General features: G+C 43.4%; 1 protein-coding gene across 1 annotated transcript in view; it reads right to left on the bottom strand.

Moving 5' to 3' along the window:
- Window positions 1-18972, bottom strand: part of LOC136586785 (macrophage mannose receptor 1-like) — a 359197-nt gene that overhangs the window by 290443 nt on the left and 49782 nt on the right. Inside the window, exons 5-9 of the mRNA XM_066585009.1 lie at window positions 18691-18804; window positions 18054-18197; window positions 9484-9666; window positions 8376-8533; window positions 7499-7612 (exon numbers count right to left, since the gene is read on the bottom strand). Coding sequence (XP_066441106.1) covers window positions 7499-7612; window positions 8376-8533; window positions 9484-9666; window positions 18054-18197; window positions 18691-18804 — 713 coding nt within the window. The remainder of the gene's footprint in view (window positions 1-7498; window positions 7613-8375; window positions 8534-9483; window positions 9667-18053; window positions 18198-18690; window positions 18805-18972) is intronic.

Raw genomic sequence — 18972 nt, 5'->3', positions numbered from 1 at the left:
TGGGGGTGACGTCACCTAGCCTCACTAAGGCCTTAGTCAGACGGGCGATTTTTCGCGCGATTTGCGCATGCGCATGCGTCCGGCGATTTTATAAAACCATTGCTTTGCAATGGTATCGGACACATAAGCGCTTTTTATGCGCTCGTCCGATAAATTATAGAACAAAAAATCGCAGATCGCACCTATCTGCGATCTGCGATTCCTGTTCTCTTCTCTATATGCGCTCAATGGGGCCGGCGGCAGCAGCGCCGACCCCATTGAGAACATATAGAAGACAAATCATTCTTCTCTGCCACAGCTGTAACAGCTGTGGCAGAGAAGAACGATGTTTGCCCATTGAATTCAATGGAGCGGCAATACAGCCGCTCCATTGAAAGCAATGGGCTGCCGGCGTGCGCGGGGTGAATTGTTGGGAAGGGGTTAAATATATAAACCCTTCCCTGCAATTCATTCTAAAATGTGTTAAAATAAAAAAAAAATTGTATACTCACCTTTCCACTGTAGCCGGAGTCCAGCCGCGGCCGCTGTCAGTTCTCCTGAACTGCTTCTTGGCACTATTCAGCCGGCGGGGCTTTAAAAACCCCGCCTGCTGAATGATCTGCCTCTGATTGGTCACAGCCCTGACCAATCAGAGGCTGAAAACACTCACACACCCATTCATGAATTCATGAATGGGTGAGTGACTGCTGCCTCTCAGCGCTGAGCCAATCAGGGGCAGGTCTGACTCACATCCATTCATGAATTCATGAATGGGTGAGTGACTGCTGCCTCTCAGTGCTGAGCCAATCAGGGGGCAGGTCTGACTCACACCCCCTTCACACCCACTGCAGGATGGCCACGTGGAGCTCCGGCTGCCGGGAGAAGGTGAGTATACAATTTTTTTTTATTTTAACACATTTTAGGATGGATTGCAGGGAAGGGCTTATATATTTAAGCCCTTACCGACAATTCATCCCGGGCTCGCCCGCAGCGCATTGCTTTCAATGGAGACGGCTGTATTGCCGTCTCCATTGAATGCAATGCGCTGGACAGCTCCGGCCCGTTTCTAATGAAACGCGGCTAGGAGCAGATTTCCGGGCGATTTGCGGGCGACTTGCGCGCACCGGTCACGCGATTTGCGGATGCGCATCCGTCATGCGATCCGCAAATCGCGCGAAAAATCGCCCGTCTGACTAAGGCCTAAGAAAGCTAAAAAAGCCCCCAAAAACTCTGCTGAGAATCGAGACCTAAACACTAGTCTCTTCGTCAGGGAGAAGATTCTAAAAGCAATCCAGGCCTTGCACTCCATACCCTTGGATAAAGTTTAGCAAATAGAATTCTTTCAAATCCCTTTAATATCACTGATGGCACTCGTCAGGATTGTCCCGTTTTGACCATTCTTTTTAGTTTAATTATGGAGCCTTTGGCTGAGACTGTGCGCATAGATATGAATATCAGGGGGATAGCACTCAGACAGCATAAATTGGGACTATTCGCTGATGACATTTTCCTACTTTTTCATCCCCCCAGGTCCTTGCGCGCAGTTTCAGCTGTAGTGAAAGTCTTTGGTCGGGTGTCATATTATAGGGTCAATTTCACTAAGGGCTAATGTCCACGGGTATTTTTTCACCGCGTATCATGTGTGCGTGATATGAAGTGAATGGAGGCAATGGACTTTCATTGTTCCATACATACAGTGGTTTCATATGGCAGTGTGTGTTAAAGAGCCCTTCTATGGGCTCCAAATTGAAACACTACCCCTACACACGGCATTGCGAGAGGGCAGTGCTTCAAAATGCAGCGCCACTTTGAACACAGCAGGAAATTTGAAAAAAAACAAAAACATCAGTGCGCATGTCCATGACGTCAGATTTCCGGACATGCGCAGTGCATACTCAGCCGATACGCGGTCTCTGATGGCTCTCTGCCAGCAGAGAGAAAGAGCTCCATATGTGTAAAATGGACATAAGCCCTAAGTCTCAAATCCTAAATATTAACAATCCCTCCCACTGCAATGATGCTATAAAAATGGATTCCATTATCCATGGGATAAGATCACCCTCCCCTATTTGGGAATCAATATTATTGAAAAAATAAGAGGCAATTAAATTTTTAAAAGTATCTTTTGCCATATTTAGAATAAAAGAATCTAAATAATAAAACATATTTGGTATTGATGCGTCAATAAAAGTCCCATCTAGCAAAGTAATGCGATATTTACTCCGCACGGTGAATGTCGTGAGGAAAAAAAGAAAGAATGCCAGAATTGCACTTTTTTGGTCACCCCGTCTCCAAGAAAAAATGTACTAAAAAGCTATCAAAATGTCGTATGTACTCTAATACGCACAACTAGATTGACGGAAAAGTACAAAGTTATGGTTGTCAGAGGATGGCGGCCGAAAATAATTTTAAAAAATGTAATATCTTTGAAAAAAAGTACAGAGAAGAAAAAACTATATGAAATGGGTATTGTAGTAATCATACTGACCTTCAGAATAAAGTTATCAGGACATTTTTGTAGCAGTCGGTACATTGTAGTAACAAGACACAAAGATGGTGGAATTTCGTTTCGTTCCAAGTTACTATACTTAGAATTTTAAAAAGATTTTCAGTACATTCTATGGTGTGATACATAGTACCACTGAAAAACACCGATCATCCCGCAAAAAACAAGCCCTCTGACAGCTGTGTTGATGGATAAATAAAAGAGTAATGATTTTTTTAAAAGGGGGGGGGGGGGGGGAAGGAAACCGAAAATGGAAAAAAAAAGGTCCGCGTCCTTACAGGGTTAAATCCCTTCAGATTAAAAACCACATTGAAAATCAGCTTCCCTCGACTCTCTCACTTCCTACATATCTTTATAATTTCTTACTCAAGCCGCCCCCTCTTAAATCAAGTATGTGCTTTTTCTACAAGATTTATGTGGCGAAAAGAGAAATAGAGGAGAAATACTACAAAAACCTGGGAAAGAGGCATGAAATCCTCTTTCCCCCCCAGGCAGTTGTTCGCATGGGCCCATGGAAGCACTCTGAACGCCAATCTTCTGGAAACTCACTACAACCTCATATCTAGATGGTACTGCCCCCCCCCTCCCCCCATCCTGGGGAGACAAGAACATTGATTCATACTTTTTTTAGCTGTCCATCCCTACAGCCATTATGAAATATACTTTCAAAGACAAAAAAGAAGGAATGGAGTACAGGACTTACTAAAATCATATAGCAAAAAAAGGAGAAAACACACCAACAATAGAAAAATAATTAAAATATTATCCCCAGGTGGGAAATAACTGAGAGCATATATGCATACATACAAATGAATGTCTGGTATACACACATATTCCTCCATCTATAGATTAAAGTCAGATATCAATACAGATATATCAGGAAATAGTCAATGTCTAGCATACTGCCATTCAGCCTTCCAGCATAACATGAGTCTGCAAGAAACATATGTAATCCACATCTGAACGTCCGAATTCAATACATAATTCAGTAGAATATCAGAGGATTGCCTTAGTTGTGCACTATGCCACTCAGAATCGCTCCACAAGGAGGTTAAAAACCCCTAACATACGTTTCTAACAAGCCTTCCTCAGAAGGGTACCCTTGCACACACTAACCCTCTAAGCCTTTGTGGAATTCAATATTCTCCATGATTTCTAAGATTGTAGGAATTTGAATAAAACCCACTATGCAGCTAGTGTTACTATTGCTAGGCATTGAAGATGTGCATATGAAACATAGGAAAATCACTTCTCATATACTTCTTCCTGTAAAACTAGCCATAGCCAGGCGCTGGAGGTCTCCTAGCATTCCCACTATAGTCTATGGTGTCTGCACATTGCTCCTATGAAAAATGATGTTTGCAATTAAAAATGATACAATGCAGGCCTATAACTCAGTGTGGTATCCTTCGCTTCTATACAAAATGAATTGATCACATAATAGACGGATCGATCAGAGGCCCTCTCCCACCTGAAAGCTGGCCAAATTGGTAGTTCTATTAATAAGGGTATGAATAAGATAAATCTTTCAATTTAAAATATTGCTCCTTTTGCTGCTGCATCACACGGTTTACTCATGTTCAGTCTTTGATCTATTAGTATTGTAGTGGCCCAGCAGACCACTCATGGTACACTTGTCCTGTTTCACCTGTCTGGATGCCGTCTTTGCATCCGGAAGGTGCTGTCTATAGGAGAGACCCTGTGTCTCCCCTTCTGCTCTAGTCAAAGAGCTCAACTCTGGTGTCAGCTGGCCTTCCATTGACTGACAGTCTGGTTTAATCTTGCTGGTGCAGAGCCCAAGGGTGGGAAGCAAACATAGAAGTCCCTATGCAAGAGTGCGGGAGAGGGAGAGGTTATAAAAGGAAGTGACGCAGAGCAGTTAGTTAGACTCAGCCAGGAGCGAGTGAGGAGAGGTTGCAGTTACCGCAGTCGGCAAGGAGGAGTACTTCATCAGTTATCGTTCCCAAGGTCGAGAGTGGTGATCAAACCAGCTCCCTTGGCATCTACAGCAGAGAATCCAGAAGATCCTCTCAGAGGTCCAGCTTCACCTAAACAGTGAGTTATAGCTACCCAGTGAAGCTCAAGACCGGATTTTTATATATATATATATATATACACACACTTTTTTCTCTGCCTCATCTAATACTACAGTTAAATCTAATTCAATTGTTCATCGGAATTCAATAGTGGAGAAAACTTTCTGATAAATCAAATCTTCGGTAATATAAGAGAGCGTTGAAGATAGAGTATCAGTGAATCAATAATGCTGCATTCTTGAATATTTGTTGTAAATACCTTTCCTAAAGATTGTAAAATTAACCTGTTATTAAAAAGTTCCAAAGTTAGTAAATCTGCTCACTCTCAGATTGCTAAACTAAGCTGGACTGGTCTCCGTTATTTCTGCGTCATCATCGTCCGGAGTGTCCAAATAGAGTGTGGCGTCACCGTGACAAAGTTTAGACCTCCGGCCATACCTACGGTAAGTTCATTTGGGGTGTTACAGTATACCCAAGTCTTTTTCACATGTGCTGCTGCTTAGCACAATTCCTCCCATTCTTAATGTGCTTTTTTCATTTTCTTGCCCAGATGTAGGACTTTGCATTTCTCCTTGTTAAATACCATTCTGTTAGTCGCCGCCCACTGGGCAAGCTTTGCTAGATCTTTTTGAATCCTCTCTCTCTCTCTCTGGGCCCAGGACAGAGCCTTGTGATACGCTACTTGACACATTCTTCCAATTGGATCTGGAGCCATTTGCGACCACTCTTTGAGTATGATCACTCAGCCAGTTGTGAATCCACCTAACAGTTGCCTTGTCAATCCCAGATTTTTTTTTATTTTTTTTCTAATAAGGATGGTATGAGATTCTTTGTCAAATGCTTTGTTAAAGTCAAGATATACTATATCTTGAAACATGTCAGCCTTATTCTCAGGAAAGAAAGAGTCTGCAGGAAGGAAAGCAGTCTTAAAAAGAAGACATTTGAGCTGCATTGCCTATGGAAAGCTGACCTCTATGGAGGTAACAAATGGTTGGTGCATTCAATGTCTTGGTCTTCTCCCTCTAGTTGTTTGGACTACCCGATTGACATCTATGACACTGAATGATCAAACAGCTACTCAGACTGATCCATGTGGACTGCTTCAGAGGGTGGGTGGAATTGGACACTGGGTGAAGTAGAACATGGGTGTTCATGGCCAACTGGTGTAAATGCATAGGCAGAACCACTTCCAAGGAATAGCAGTAGGCTTGCCTCACCTCCTGCAGAACATGGAGCTGTTGCTTCAGTGGGAGCTGCTTGAACTTGGCCCATTCTCTATCACCTCCACCACGGACACATCCCGTTACCCATTGCTTTCTTCATCTTTTTTTTTTGCTTATTTTTTTTATTTAGCATTTTTTTGGGTTCACCTTTTAGTGTAATTTTATGTAACTTTTCAGCTAACTTTACAGTTTGCAGAAAACCACTACTAGCTGTTTAAGGCCTGCAAGAAATTCATAGCGGCAGGACTGGTGACTTTGAATAACATTTTGAAGTCGCTGACACGTAATGTGTGTATTTGTTGTTACCAAGTTGTTGTTTTTTTTGTTGTTTTATATTAATAAGAAAAGAACCGACAACTAAATAAGCCGCAATCCCTGAAAGGTGCTATATGTGAGAACAGAAGGCCACAGAGTATAAAAGGGAGTTCTGCTCGTTGACTACGTCCCAAAGGATGGTTCAAGCATCAATATAACATATAACTGTTCAGTATTGACAAAGCGGAGGCAAAATATTAAGGAAAGACATTGAGGAAAGGTCTCCAAAAGGTGTCATCCTGTTGTGTGACAATTCCCCAGTCACACACTGCAGGTGCCAGTATTGCAAAAATCTCCTCCTTAGGTTTCAACTGATGTCCCATCAAAACTATTTGTTTGACCTGGCTCTATCTGACTACCATCTATTCCCCAATCCCAAAAACCGCCTAAAGCGACAACAGTTTGGAGTGTTTTGGAGACCACTAAAACTGCAAATGAGTGGTTTGACCAGCGGTCAGAAGAATTCTATTTGCAGGGACTTAAAAGCTGCAGTAGAGATGTGACAAGTGTGTTGACATCCTGGGGCAATATGTAGAAAAGTGGGGCAGGTTCAGCTTCCTAGATGATTTTTATCTGGGTAAGGCTCAATGCTGATCAGCACCCCCTTGTAGTTCTAGTTGATTACCCTATAGAATTCTCATTCCCTCCTGTGAGCTGATTTGTGCACACTGGTCTGTTGCCTACAGAAAGACAAGTACTGGGAAGGTCTATCACAGAGTACATAGCCAAAGGAGCACCAGCAGACGTGCCGCAGCAGAACAGAAGATGTGGAATCTATTCCCCAATTTTCCTGATCCAAAAGTCCATTGGAGGGTGAGATTTTTATACCACTTCATACAAAAGAGGAAGTAACAAATGGAAACTATAAAATCAATTCTAAGCAACCTGCAGCCAGCAGATCACATGACCACATTAGACTTGAAGGATGCCTATATGCACATAGCAAAAGCCAGTCCTTGCAGTGAGCAATTGACTGGTCATGTATATTGGCTGATACGTCATTGTGCTGTAAGAAGAGCAGCAGGCAGTACGGAACCCTGGGAACTACTGGAAAAGGAACAGCACCAAATTAGGTATATAGTATAAGAATTCTTTGTAACTACATTGAGATTGTTGAAACCCATAAAAAAAAAAGAGTGTGGCTAACCATCTAATACATGATTATTAGGCATCAATGGGAGACGCATTCTTTTTCAGGGATCTCACTCTATCATGCCCTATGCTCTAATAGGCACATGGACAGGTTGTCCTTACAAAAGAACCTCTTTCCCCACACAGAGTGAAATGTATTAAGACGGGTGTTTAAAACTATGACACTTTTTTGTGAAAGTTGCATGCACAGGCACACATGGCAAAAAGTAAAAAAAAAAAATCACAATCTAGACTTGCAGCTTTTTATGTGTGTACTAGATAAGTCACCCACATAATGTTTACGTTACCTCATCACATCCAGGGTTCAGCTTCATAACTTGTTCTTGATCATTTGGCAGCGGTTTTCTTTTGCAAATATATGGAAACGTTTTCTCGCACGTCATGTCTGCCCACTGTCCGTCCTGTATAAGAATTTATAAGATGTGAATATCACCTATACCAAAGATCATTACCAGCAACTTGTACAGTGTCCTGATCACCTGCTTTACATCACTTTACAGTGTGAAGATAGTTTTCTGGCTTCCTGCAGCCACCACTAGAGGGAGCTTACTGAAGACAGGTATATTATGGAGTTTGATGGATGCTGTATACATTTGTATAAAAAAACAGGCACACTTTACACAGTGATATCACATAATACACCAGTGTGTGATGGACCAAGGCTACATGCATGCTGTGTATGGATATATTGTGAGCATTGAAACTGCAGTGTAACAATATGTGATATTTTATATTGCTAGTATCAGAGTGACTGATGTGTAAGATTACATATCAGTGATTTAATCCAGCCAGTTAATAATTACAACATCTTAATCATATAATCATAGAATGGTAGAGTTGGAAGGGACCTCCAGGGTCATTGGGTCCAACCCCCTGCTCAGCGCAGGATCACTAAATCATCCCAGACAGATACTTGTCCAGCCTTTGTTTAAACACTTCCATTGAACTCACCACCCGGGTTCAGAGTGTCATTCACTGAAAAAAGCCAAAAAATGCAATACCTGATATGCTGCAGAACAGGCACAGTTGACACAGGCACAATCGCGATAGGGCAGGCGCAATCGCCTTAAACCCTAATAGAATGCAGTCTGCTAGACTATGATATGGAGGAGCAAATTGTTCAATGCCGACTAATGTGCTAATGCCGGGTTCAGAGTGTCATACCTTAGTGGATAACGCAACACAGTCCTCTTGTTCGCTCTTGAGGTGAGATGGCTCTCCTCTTTGCCATGTTGTATATGTCACTGGGGATCCATCACTCCATTCAAAAAACAGCTGAGTCTTCAAGTCATTCAGTCCTATCCAGACATACTCCGCATCTCCTAGAAGAAATATTTACAGATGTAGCAAACATTAATCCAACACTTAATAGGCTTGTTCAGTTGTAATCTATTGATGGCTTATCCTCAGTATAGGTCATCAATAGTAACATAGTATGTTAGAATGAATGAAGACAATGCCCATTTAGTTCAGTCTGTTTCAACCTCCACCCGCATTGTTGGTCCAGAGGAAGGCAAGAAAAAAAAACAACAAGCAAAAATATTTCTTCCTGACTCCATAATAGCAGCCAGAGTAATCCCTGGATCAACATTTGAGATCAACAACCCCTAATGTCTATATCCTGTAATATCATAGCGTTCTAAAAAGCCATAAATTATAGTAATTCTTAAAGAACGACTTGCGGCCACACCCCCTAATGCTAGGCCCTATGTACTTAAAAAAGGGGCAGGGCCAATGTAAGCCGTCAAATTTTTGCAATTTTAGCACATGCCACAAAATTGTGGCTTTTTGATACAATATGCACAAATGAGAAGTCAAGAATCTTTTCTAAAAGACACTGCCTGCAGCTAACAGTAATACTGTGTTTTAGCTACTGAAATTATATTTACACTGCTCAGTACTTCTCTAGTGTCCTCCATGATGTTGTGATGACTGTGTGTGTTACAGTTAGAGATCAGAATTTGCAGTTCTCAGTGAAATAGGTTCCTTCCACCAACCCTGAGAGAATCACAAATATAGCCTCCACAGGGAAAAAAACACCCCTTCAGTCTCCTCCTCACTGTGGGGAGAGTACAGTAACCCAGCAGCAAGGAGGACAGGGGAAAAGGGACCCCTTGTTCTCAAGATCAGCAGTGGTCTCAGAGGTGAGACCAACATGATCAGCAAGTTATCCCCAATCCTGTGGATAGGAGATTACTTGTAATGTGGATACAACCCCTTTTAAGTAGGCTTTAAGATTAATAGTATCGATAGTGAACCTGTGCATACTTACCAAACTCAAACTGTGAGGCAGCAGCACTTGCTTCTTCAATATTGTGCAAACTTACAAGGTCGCCCTCTTCTTTCCTGCAAGATAACATGGCGTCCTTCCAAATTCTTCTGTCCCTAACCAGGTAATAGCAGTATCCGTTATAAGGAATCCATGATGATGGACAAGAGATGTGATCATTGGTCCCTGTAACAAGAACCTCTGAAATTAGTGAAGATGATCAAAAACTGGTTTTGCAAGTGGGCTTTAGCCATAAAGGGGCACTAACGTTTCAGACAACTTCTGCTCATCTACTAGCTTGTGTTATTCTCATCATTTCTGTAATATACTTCCATTAAAAATGTGGTTGCTTTACCTCTGTAAGTCACATTTGAAGTGGCTGCTACTAAGAGTCTGCCTTTTGGCTTCTCCGCAATCCACTCTCTGTCATTAGGTACAGAGCTTCTGTAGTAACAAGAATGTTTCCATAGCAACAGGGGGAGGGGATATCTTCACAGGCAGCTCCCTTGCACACACAGGCTGCAGGCTGACAGATCTGCAGACATTGTGGTAACGATCTCTATAGTCTCTCCCTCTCCTGCTTATACATGTGAATTTACTAACCATTTGTCCAGAGTGTCTCTAAAGGCCTGAATCATACTGGAAAAACAGGGGTGTGCATTCAGATACTGCCTCCCTAATTATTGGACTAGAAACATGCAATGCAACATCAGGGGAAGGAAGTACAGGACAGTTAACTACTGGCAGAATTCTAGACTTGCTACACACACTCTGCCTGATAACGGATTGCAAACAACAGGACAGCAGCAAAATAGGGAAGACCCCTTGAAAAGCAGATCTAAAAGACATGAAGCAAGGTGCAAACAGCAGCAAATGAGTGTGTAAGGAGAACCTGATGTATTTTACAAAACTTGTTGAATACTTAGTGTGATACTGAGACTGGTAGGCTATCAGCCATTTTGCATGTGTCATCCATTTTGTGTGTAGTTAGATTGTAATTGCAGCTTTCAGTCGACCCCTCACCCAGTTCCTCACTCTTGTCTGCTCATATTCACATTTAGAAAGGCCACTGTCTGACATTACCCGGGACCAGAGCTGTGATATAAATAACCCCCTCCCTTTCTCTTCCCCACCTGCCGGTTTGGTTTATGATTAGCATGAGGATGCTACATTGTTTGACCATTTACTTCATAATAAAATCTAAGGAAAAGTGTTTACCTAGGAGTTGGCTTCTTGCAGACATTGTGAAAGTAGAACTTGGGGCGAAAATCCCAAATCTAGTTTCTTTATTTTATTTTCTGTTTTATTTTAAGCACTGTTAGTGTGTGTACACCTGTATACCCTTATACTCCTGTGTAACACCCCTTTTGTGTGTATATATATATATATATATATATATATATATATATATATATATATATATATATATATATATATATATATATATTTGCACTGCTAGTCTTTTATTAGAATACATCTGCAATTTATTAGTCAAGTGTTGTCCTTTTTAAACCAATTCAAACTCTGAAGAGATTGTGGTGGTAATTCAATCTGATGTCTAGCTACCTGAGAAAATGTTGGTAGTGGCAGCATGTATGCTTGCAGCATTGTAGAGTGCTCGAGTGCTTTAGACTGGATCAAGGGGGTGACTTGTGCTTTTAGTCTGCCTGTGGCAAGACCCTGTGAAAGCTGGTTAGAAATCCACCTGTAGTCTGGTGATTCCACACTCACAATCCACTAGAGTGATCGGACTCTGCCGTGACAAATTGCATGCAATGGTTGGAGCGATCATCTCTCCATGACAAATTGGTGGATCTTTAAAAGGTTTCTGCCAGAGTTAAGCGATTAACTCTCGTACTAAGAAGGTGGGTGGACTTTTACAAGGTTTTGACTCAGCGCGAATATATAATTTTTTTTTTGTTAGTAGGGACTTACAGGGCTTAAGAGCAAGGCCCTGGATGTGTTTACAGAGATTCCTTGAAAGCAGGATGGTGACTACGAGGTCATCAAACCAGCCTTGATCCGGCAGTGGATCAAGGGGCAACCCATTCCCGCGTTTAAGAACCTGGAAGATATGGTTCTGAAGGAACAGTTCCTGGAGACTGGTACGGCCAACATCCACCAGTTTGTCATGGACCATGAGTCCAAAGATTTGGCTCAAGCAGCCCGGATTGCCACCAATTACATCGCCAATCGGAAGCTGGAGCTGTGGAAATGTGGAACCAGCTGGAGAAGGGGTAAGCAGAACAGTAACTCTGACAGATCTCCCCCACCCATGTTCCTAGACTCTCAGGGGGATCTGCTCCCTCTCTCCCCTCAAGGCCTCCTGTTGATACCCGCAGATATTTTTCCTGCCATAAGGTGGGATGCTGAGGTGACCATCTGCTCTGAACTGGTGGCTGCCATGTACATAATTCCTGGAAGGACTATGACTTTGATGGGAATTGGAGACAGCCACCCTACCCTACAAATGGCCCGTGTGTACATTCATTGGGTGCGGGGAGTGGGATGAAAGAAGTGGGGGTGTTGAAAAACATCCCAGTCAATGTTTTACTGGGGACAGACCTTGGGGAGGTAATGGCTCATTACATGCCACAAAACTCCTCAGACTCCTCAAGCTCCGGCCCCCTGTGCAATGTGCAGTGAGTAATGAGGTCACTGCAATGCATGACCCTGTGGAGATCATGGATGCGCCAGATGGGTGTTGCAATGTCATTTTTGGCACAGTATGCATCTGTCTCAAGCTCACTGAGATTTCCTGTGCAATGAATACACCTGTAATACGACAGAGCTCAGTAATGCCACCCACGTGCAGTGTCTCTGAGGATCCACCAATAACAGTGAGTGCCAGAACAAAGAAAGGTGATGATGTGGGTTCCACCCCTGCAAGGCCTGTGTGCCCCACCTCTGGGTGTTGTGCGATGGGTAGTAGCAGTACCGAGATCCACTCGGGTACAGAGGTGTGCCAGTCAGGAGAGACAGGGGGTGTGACCTCCCCCAAGGCCTGGTTGGCATATTTGTTGTCACCCGCAGCCAGGGTGCCTGAAACGCAGGGACCCAATTGCCTTCCGGATGCTCGGCTTCCCCAATCCAGCAGGATAGAGGATGGCCTTGAGCCGCTTCCGGAGCAGCCTGCTATGGTAGCGACCTTAACATTTCTTCTGGCTGTACCACGCCAAGAGTTCCAGGCTGCTGTGCTTGACGAAGCCACCCTAAGGGCATTAAGGGACCTTACGGGGAAACCCCCCTCTGCATCTGACGAGGGAGAGGTCCTGGTGGAGAGGTCTGCTAGCACCCGCTTAGGTGGATGGATCCTTTGAGGACACAGATTTCAACCTGCAGCTCTCTGGGGACCAACAGTCCCAGCTGCAGGAAACTTGGGAAGGCCCAATTGATAGTTCGCAAGGTAAACACTGGGACCCTGCACCCAGTTATGTAGTCTGCCTACTTAGTCTCCCTAGAAGTGCAGGCAGATATGAAGCTGGAAGCTGAGCAGATACTGCCTCTGGGAGTCATCCAAAAGTCCCAGAGTGCATGGGCTTCCCCTATAGTCCGCGTGCCCAAGAAGGACCAGACAACCCAGTTCTGCGTGGACTATAGGAGAGTAAATGCCATAACAGTATCTGATACTTATCTGATGCCTCACATTGAAGAGCTATTAAACTGGCTCTCCAGTGCCCCAGTCCTGTAGGCCCCAGGCTTCGCCAAGAGGTTTGTGGTGAAGACTGATGTCAATGCATATGGCCTTAGTGCTGTTCTCAGCCAAGTGCCTTTGGATGGAGAAGAGCACTCCGTGCTATATCTCAGTCACAAGTTCCAACCCAGGGAGGTAGCCTACACCACCCCAGAAGAGGGATGCCTATGGGCATCTCTATGGGCACAACTTCACCATTGTTGGTTAAGCCAGGTTGCGGGGCAAAAGACAAACTCCTCTGACTGAGTCTAGCTCTTCAACAATGTGATTTTTCCTTTCAGCACCAAAAAAGAAGTGAACATGGCAATGCAGACGCACTGTCCCATCACGACGAGGTGACAGGGATGGGCTTTTTGAAGTGATCTGTAGAGATTAACCATTATTGCCCATCCAAAAGGTGAAGGTGTGATATAGAGACTGGTAAGCTGTCAGCCATTGTTTGTGTGTCATCCATTTTATGTGTCAGGTCTGGCTATATTGTCATACATTATGTGTAGTTAGATTGCATTTGTAGCTTTCAGTCGGCCCCTCACCCAGTTCCTCACTCCTGCCTGTTGGTATACGCATTTAGAAAGGCCATTTTCTGACATTACCCATATCTGTGATGTAACCCCCCCCCCCCCCTTCCTTTCTCTTCTCCACCTGTCAGTTTTGCTTAGGATTAGCATGAGGATGCCAAATTGTGTGACCAATTACTTGTTAATGAAGTGTAAAAGCCCTTTTACACACAACAATTATCACTCAAAATTCATAAAAATAGCCGAAAATTAGGAATTACTTATGACATGTAACTGTGGGCATCATGCTCTTTTCATTTGAACAATGGATTTTGGTTTACTTAAAATCTGTTGTTCACACCTCCATTTAAATGTATTCCTCACATTTTTCAATAAAGTGCATTATGTTCTCCTCCTGGCATGTTTATACAAGCCACAAGGTGAACAATGGAATGTGTCAGCAGCTGTTTACACAGCTGGGCATGTGTTTAAACACAGCCTGGGCTCTGCAAACAACTGCTAGAGGTTATTTTATATGCAAATGAAGACTTAACCCCTTCATGACATGGCCTATTTTGGGCTTAAGGACGCAACAATTTTTGGCGGATTTTCTTCTCCATTTATCAAAAGTCATAACTGTTTTATTTTTCCGTCGACGCGGCCGTATAAGGGCTTGTTTTTTGCGTGACGAACTGTAGTTTTTATCAGTGCCACTTTTGGGTACATGGACTATATTGTAAAACTTTTTTTTTTATTTTTTTTTTATGATAGCAGGGAGAGAAAACGCATCAATTCTGCCATAGATTTTTTTAATTTTTTTTTACAGTGGTACTCATGCAGCATAAATGAGACATTCCATTTTTTCTGCGGACCGGTATGGTTACAACGATACCAAAATTCTTACATTTTTTTTAGGTTTTCCCACTTTTCTGCAATAAAAACCCTTTTTCTGGGTAATTTTTTTTTTCTAAATTGCTGCATTCAAAGTCCTGTAACTTTTTTATTTTTTGATGTACGGCACTCTATGGGGCTTATTTTTTGCAAGACGAGCTATAAATTTTATTGGTACCATTTTGGGGTACATACAGCTTTTTTGATCACTTTTATTGCGTTTTTAGTGAGGCAAAATGCTAAAAATTAGCATTTTGCCTCAATTTTTTTGCGTTTTTTTAAGCGTTTTTTTCCGTGCACAGTCAAAAGCATGTGCAACTTATTGTACGCATCGTTACGGACGCGACAATACCAAATATGTGGGCTCTTTTTTTTTTTTACCTTTTTTTATGCTAATTTGAGAAAAAGCATTAAAAAATGTTTTTTTTACTCTTTTTTTTACATTTTTTTAAATTCTTTTTTTTAATCTTTGTTTTTTTTACACTGTTTGTGTCCCTCTGAGGGACTTTAACCACTGCCCTGATGATCGCTGTCATAAGGCATGGCAGAGCTACTGCTCTGCCATGCCTTATCGCTTGTACAGCGATTATAGGCATAGGCAATACAGGACGCCAGTGTCTGGCGTCCTGTTGCCATGGTGACAGGCCGGGCTCTCGCGATGACATCGCGAGTTCCGGCCGGAGACACAGAGGGAGCCGCGCTCCCTCTGTGAACTCTTTCCCTGCCGCGATCTACTTAGATCGCGGCAGGGAAGGGGTTAACAGCGGGTGGCGCATCTCCGATGACCCCCCGCTGTTGAAGCGGGATGCCGGCTGTGACTGACTGATCTTATGTGATCCCGCGCTATCTCCAGGACGTAAATTTATGTCCTGTTGCGGGAAGTACCAGGCTCCCAGGACATAAACTTACGCCCTGCAGCGGGAAGGGGTTAAAGGGGTTGTCCCGCGCCGAAACGGGGTTTTTTTTTTTCAATAGCCCCCCCGTTCCGCGCGAGACAAACCCGATGCATGTGTTGAAAAAAAAAAACGGATAGTACTTACCCGAATCCCCGCGCTCCGGTGACTTCTTACTTACCTTGCGAAGATGGCCGCCGGGATCTTCACCCTCGGTGGACCGCAGGTCTTCTGTGCGGTCCATTGCCGATTCCAGCCTCCTGATTGGCTTGAATCGGCACACGTGACGGGGCGGAGCTACGAGGAGCTGCTCTACAGCACGAGCAGCCCCATTCAACACGGAGAAGACCGGACTGCGCAAGCGCGTCTAATCGGGCGATTAGACGCTGAAAATTAGACGGCACCATGGAGACGAGGACGCCAGCAACGGAACAGGTAAGTGAATAACTTCTGTATGGCTCATAATTAATGCACAAAGTACATTACAAAGTGCATTAATATGGCCATACAGAAGTGTATACCCCCACTTGCTTTCGCGGGACAACCCCTTTAAGGTATTAATGGCTATTAATGGACATTAACACTTTATGCAAATAGATCGCTAAACCTTTCAATCTTTTAGTCATTTGAAAGATTATCTTTGCATGTACAAGGGCCATAAGGAAAACCATTCACCTAGGAGTTGGCAGACATTGTGGAGCTGGGATGCAAATTAAGGAAAATCTTTTAATAAAGATTATTGGTTGTGTGAAGGTCCTAGCCCGATTATAAATTATATTTTCAGAATTGGGCAGACCAGCTGAACAAAACACATTTAAACTCATTGAGGTGGGAGGACCAGAACACCCCCAAACTGTGTATCCGCCTACCTGGTAATAATTTCTGTGTCATATTTGGTATCGCTGAATAGTTAAGTCATGACTGGAAGTGTGCCAGGCACAGCTCTATATACATTTAATCCACCCTTCTCTCAATGATCTCAAAGGGGGTGGGGGTGAGGTGTACAAAACGTGGAAGCTAGCGGGCCACTTCACGGCTCCTGGCTATACCGCTAGTCCCTACACTAACCAGGAGTCCAGCAGAACCGGACAGAGTTCACACAAAGCGCTGCAACAGGACAGGACACAGATCACAGGTCACACAGCAAGCTAACACAAAACTGACAGAATATAAATGAACAAACAGACATGTACCAGCAAGACACAGATCACACAGCAAGCTTGCATCAGGAACAGGACAGAGCACAGGGCACACAGCCAACTGCAACATATAATGAAACCCAGACAGACTCCACTCAGAGCTCACATGCACACAGATGAAACTCACAGCAAGTCTATGTGTCTTCACACCAGGGGGAATAGACAATCAGCCACACAAGCTGACATAGGGAACCGTGTCAAGTTACACCAACTAACACAAAGCAGACAGTCAGCTACACAAGCTGACATAGGGAACCGTGTCAAGTTACACCAACTGACACACAGAGCAAGACATAATACGTTTAAAGGCCGCACCTGTAAAGGGGGCTGCATGTGCTGCAGACTAGGACTACAGGTGTCCAAACCATCTCTAGGGAAGCACAGAGACACAGGCCTACTTTCAAGCACAGTTCAGAGTGGGAACAAGTTTCACATACCTGATAACAAGTTACAGACCATAGAAGTAACATGGCTGCTCACCCTGGGACCCAGACAGACTGACAGGAGCTGGGTTTATATGTGAGCACAGACCCAGGAGATTGGAAGTACCACACCCAGGTAGCTCAATCAATTAACCCTGAGGGCTGTGCTGCTACAGATCCCAGCAGCGCACGTAGCAGTATACCCTTATACTCCCGCGTAACACCGTTCTTGTATATTATTTGCATATATATATATATATATATATATATATATATATATATATATATATATATATTTGCACTATTAGTCTTTTTTCAGAATAAATCTGCAATTCATTAGATAAGCATTGCACGTTTTAAAACTATTCAGACTATTCACGGGGCAGGACATCGTCAAAGCTGGTTACAAATCCGCCTGTAGCCTAGCACCTCCCCACTCGCAATCCCACTAGAGCGAATGGACTCTGTTGTGACAAATTGGGCGCAACTGTTGGAGCGATCATTTCTCCGTGACAAATTAGTGGCAGCAGTGGGATCTTTAAAACGTTTGTGCCAGAGTTAAGCAATTAACTCTCATACGAAGAAGGTTAGTGGACTCTGCGAAAATTGCCGCAGAACTTTTACAAGGTTTTGCCTCTGTGTGAATATACAATTATTTATTTTCGGGAGTAAGGACATACATGTATGTTTCCCTGTGTACATGCTTCCCTTCACACAGCCATAGGATTAAATGATTTAGTAGCCTGCAGTCACCACTAGGGGGAGCATACTGAATTATATATCAATTATTGAACTCAAGTGGAGCTGTAAAGCTCTATTGTTCTGTGTTAGCAGCCATTTCAGGCTGGTGAGAGGTTGCTAATCGATCACATTACTGTCAGAAGCTGCCAGAAACAACTGTCCTATGATGACGACTTTCCATCTCATGACTGAAATCAGTCTATTGCTTCTTTATTACAAACATGACCGTTTCCTACCTGAAGACGGGACCTCAGAGGACTTGCTGGGGACTTTTTTACAGATATAGCCCAGTTTTTCCTTGCACTCCTTGTTCTCCCACTTTGTGTTCTTCCCAGTATTTACCACTACACAGTTTACTCCAGATTGTTCGGATGGATTTCCTAAAGAAAGCAGAACATCTGAGTTACGTGTCCAACCTGTGCTCTGGTTTTTGCTTCTTCTAGTAGATATTATATTATTAGATGAGAGTCATTCATGTAATACATTGATATATACTAGATTTTGTGTGTCAAATTATTCTTCATAAATCTGAAATCATGTTCAAAATCACCCCATAACATCCCCAGTGTCGTTCCCTCTGCGGGGGCAGATATAACACATATCCAACCTGTGTGGCTAACGTGGGACCTTTGGGTTCCCTCAGGCACACGGCAACTGCTACCTCTGCACCGCGTATAGTGAGAGGAGGTAGACACTAGTGGTGAGCGAATATTGATATATTCATGTCGGGAGTGTCCAACCTGATTTTCAAAAAATAATCGTGAATTGGGATGGCCCGATTTCGACTCTTTAAAGTCTGTCTGTGTTTTTGTCACCCGTCCACCTGCTCCTTACACAATACATTACTATCTAGAGATCAATCTCAATCTTCACCTGGAAGCCAGTTGAGATATCTGAAAGGACCTCCACTGTCCCATCTCCAGCCAGCGTTCAAGTCCAGACTATTGAGCCCGATCCATAAGGCTGTTGTGAGATCTTGTGTTAACCCTGCAAGATATGGATGAAATACATCATGGATTACATACAGTTTAACCCCAGTAAATTGCCACGAATCTTATATGCAGTGGTGTAGCAATTGGGGTTGCAGGGATCACAATTGCACCAGGACCCATAATCTATGGGGGTCCAAGGCCCCCCCTCACCACTAACATCACT

This window comes from Eleutherodactylus coqui, chromosome 12 (assembly GCF_035609145.1).
Source record: "Eleutherodactylus coqui strain aEleCoq1 chromosome 12, aEleCoq1.hap1, whole genome shotgun sequence".
In the NCBI taxonomy this organism is placed as follows: domain Eukaryota; kingdom Metazoa; phylum Chordata; class Amphibia; order Anura; family Eleutherodactylidae; genus Eleutherodactylus; species Eleutherodactylus coqui.
The sequence above is the reverse complement of the archived record's forward strand: the minus strand, read 5'-3'. Positions and strand labels throughout refer to the sequence as shown.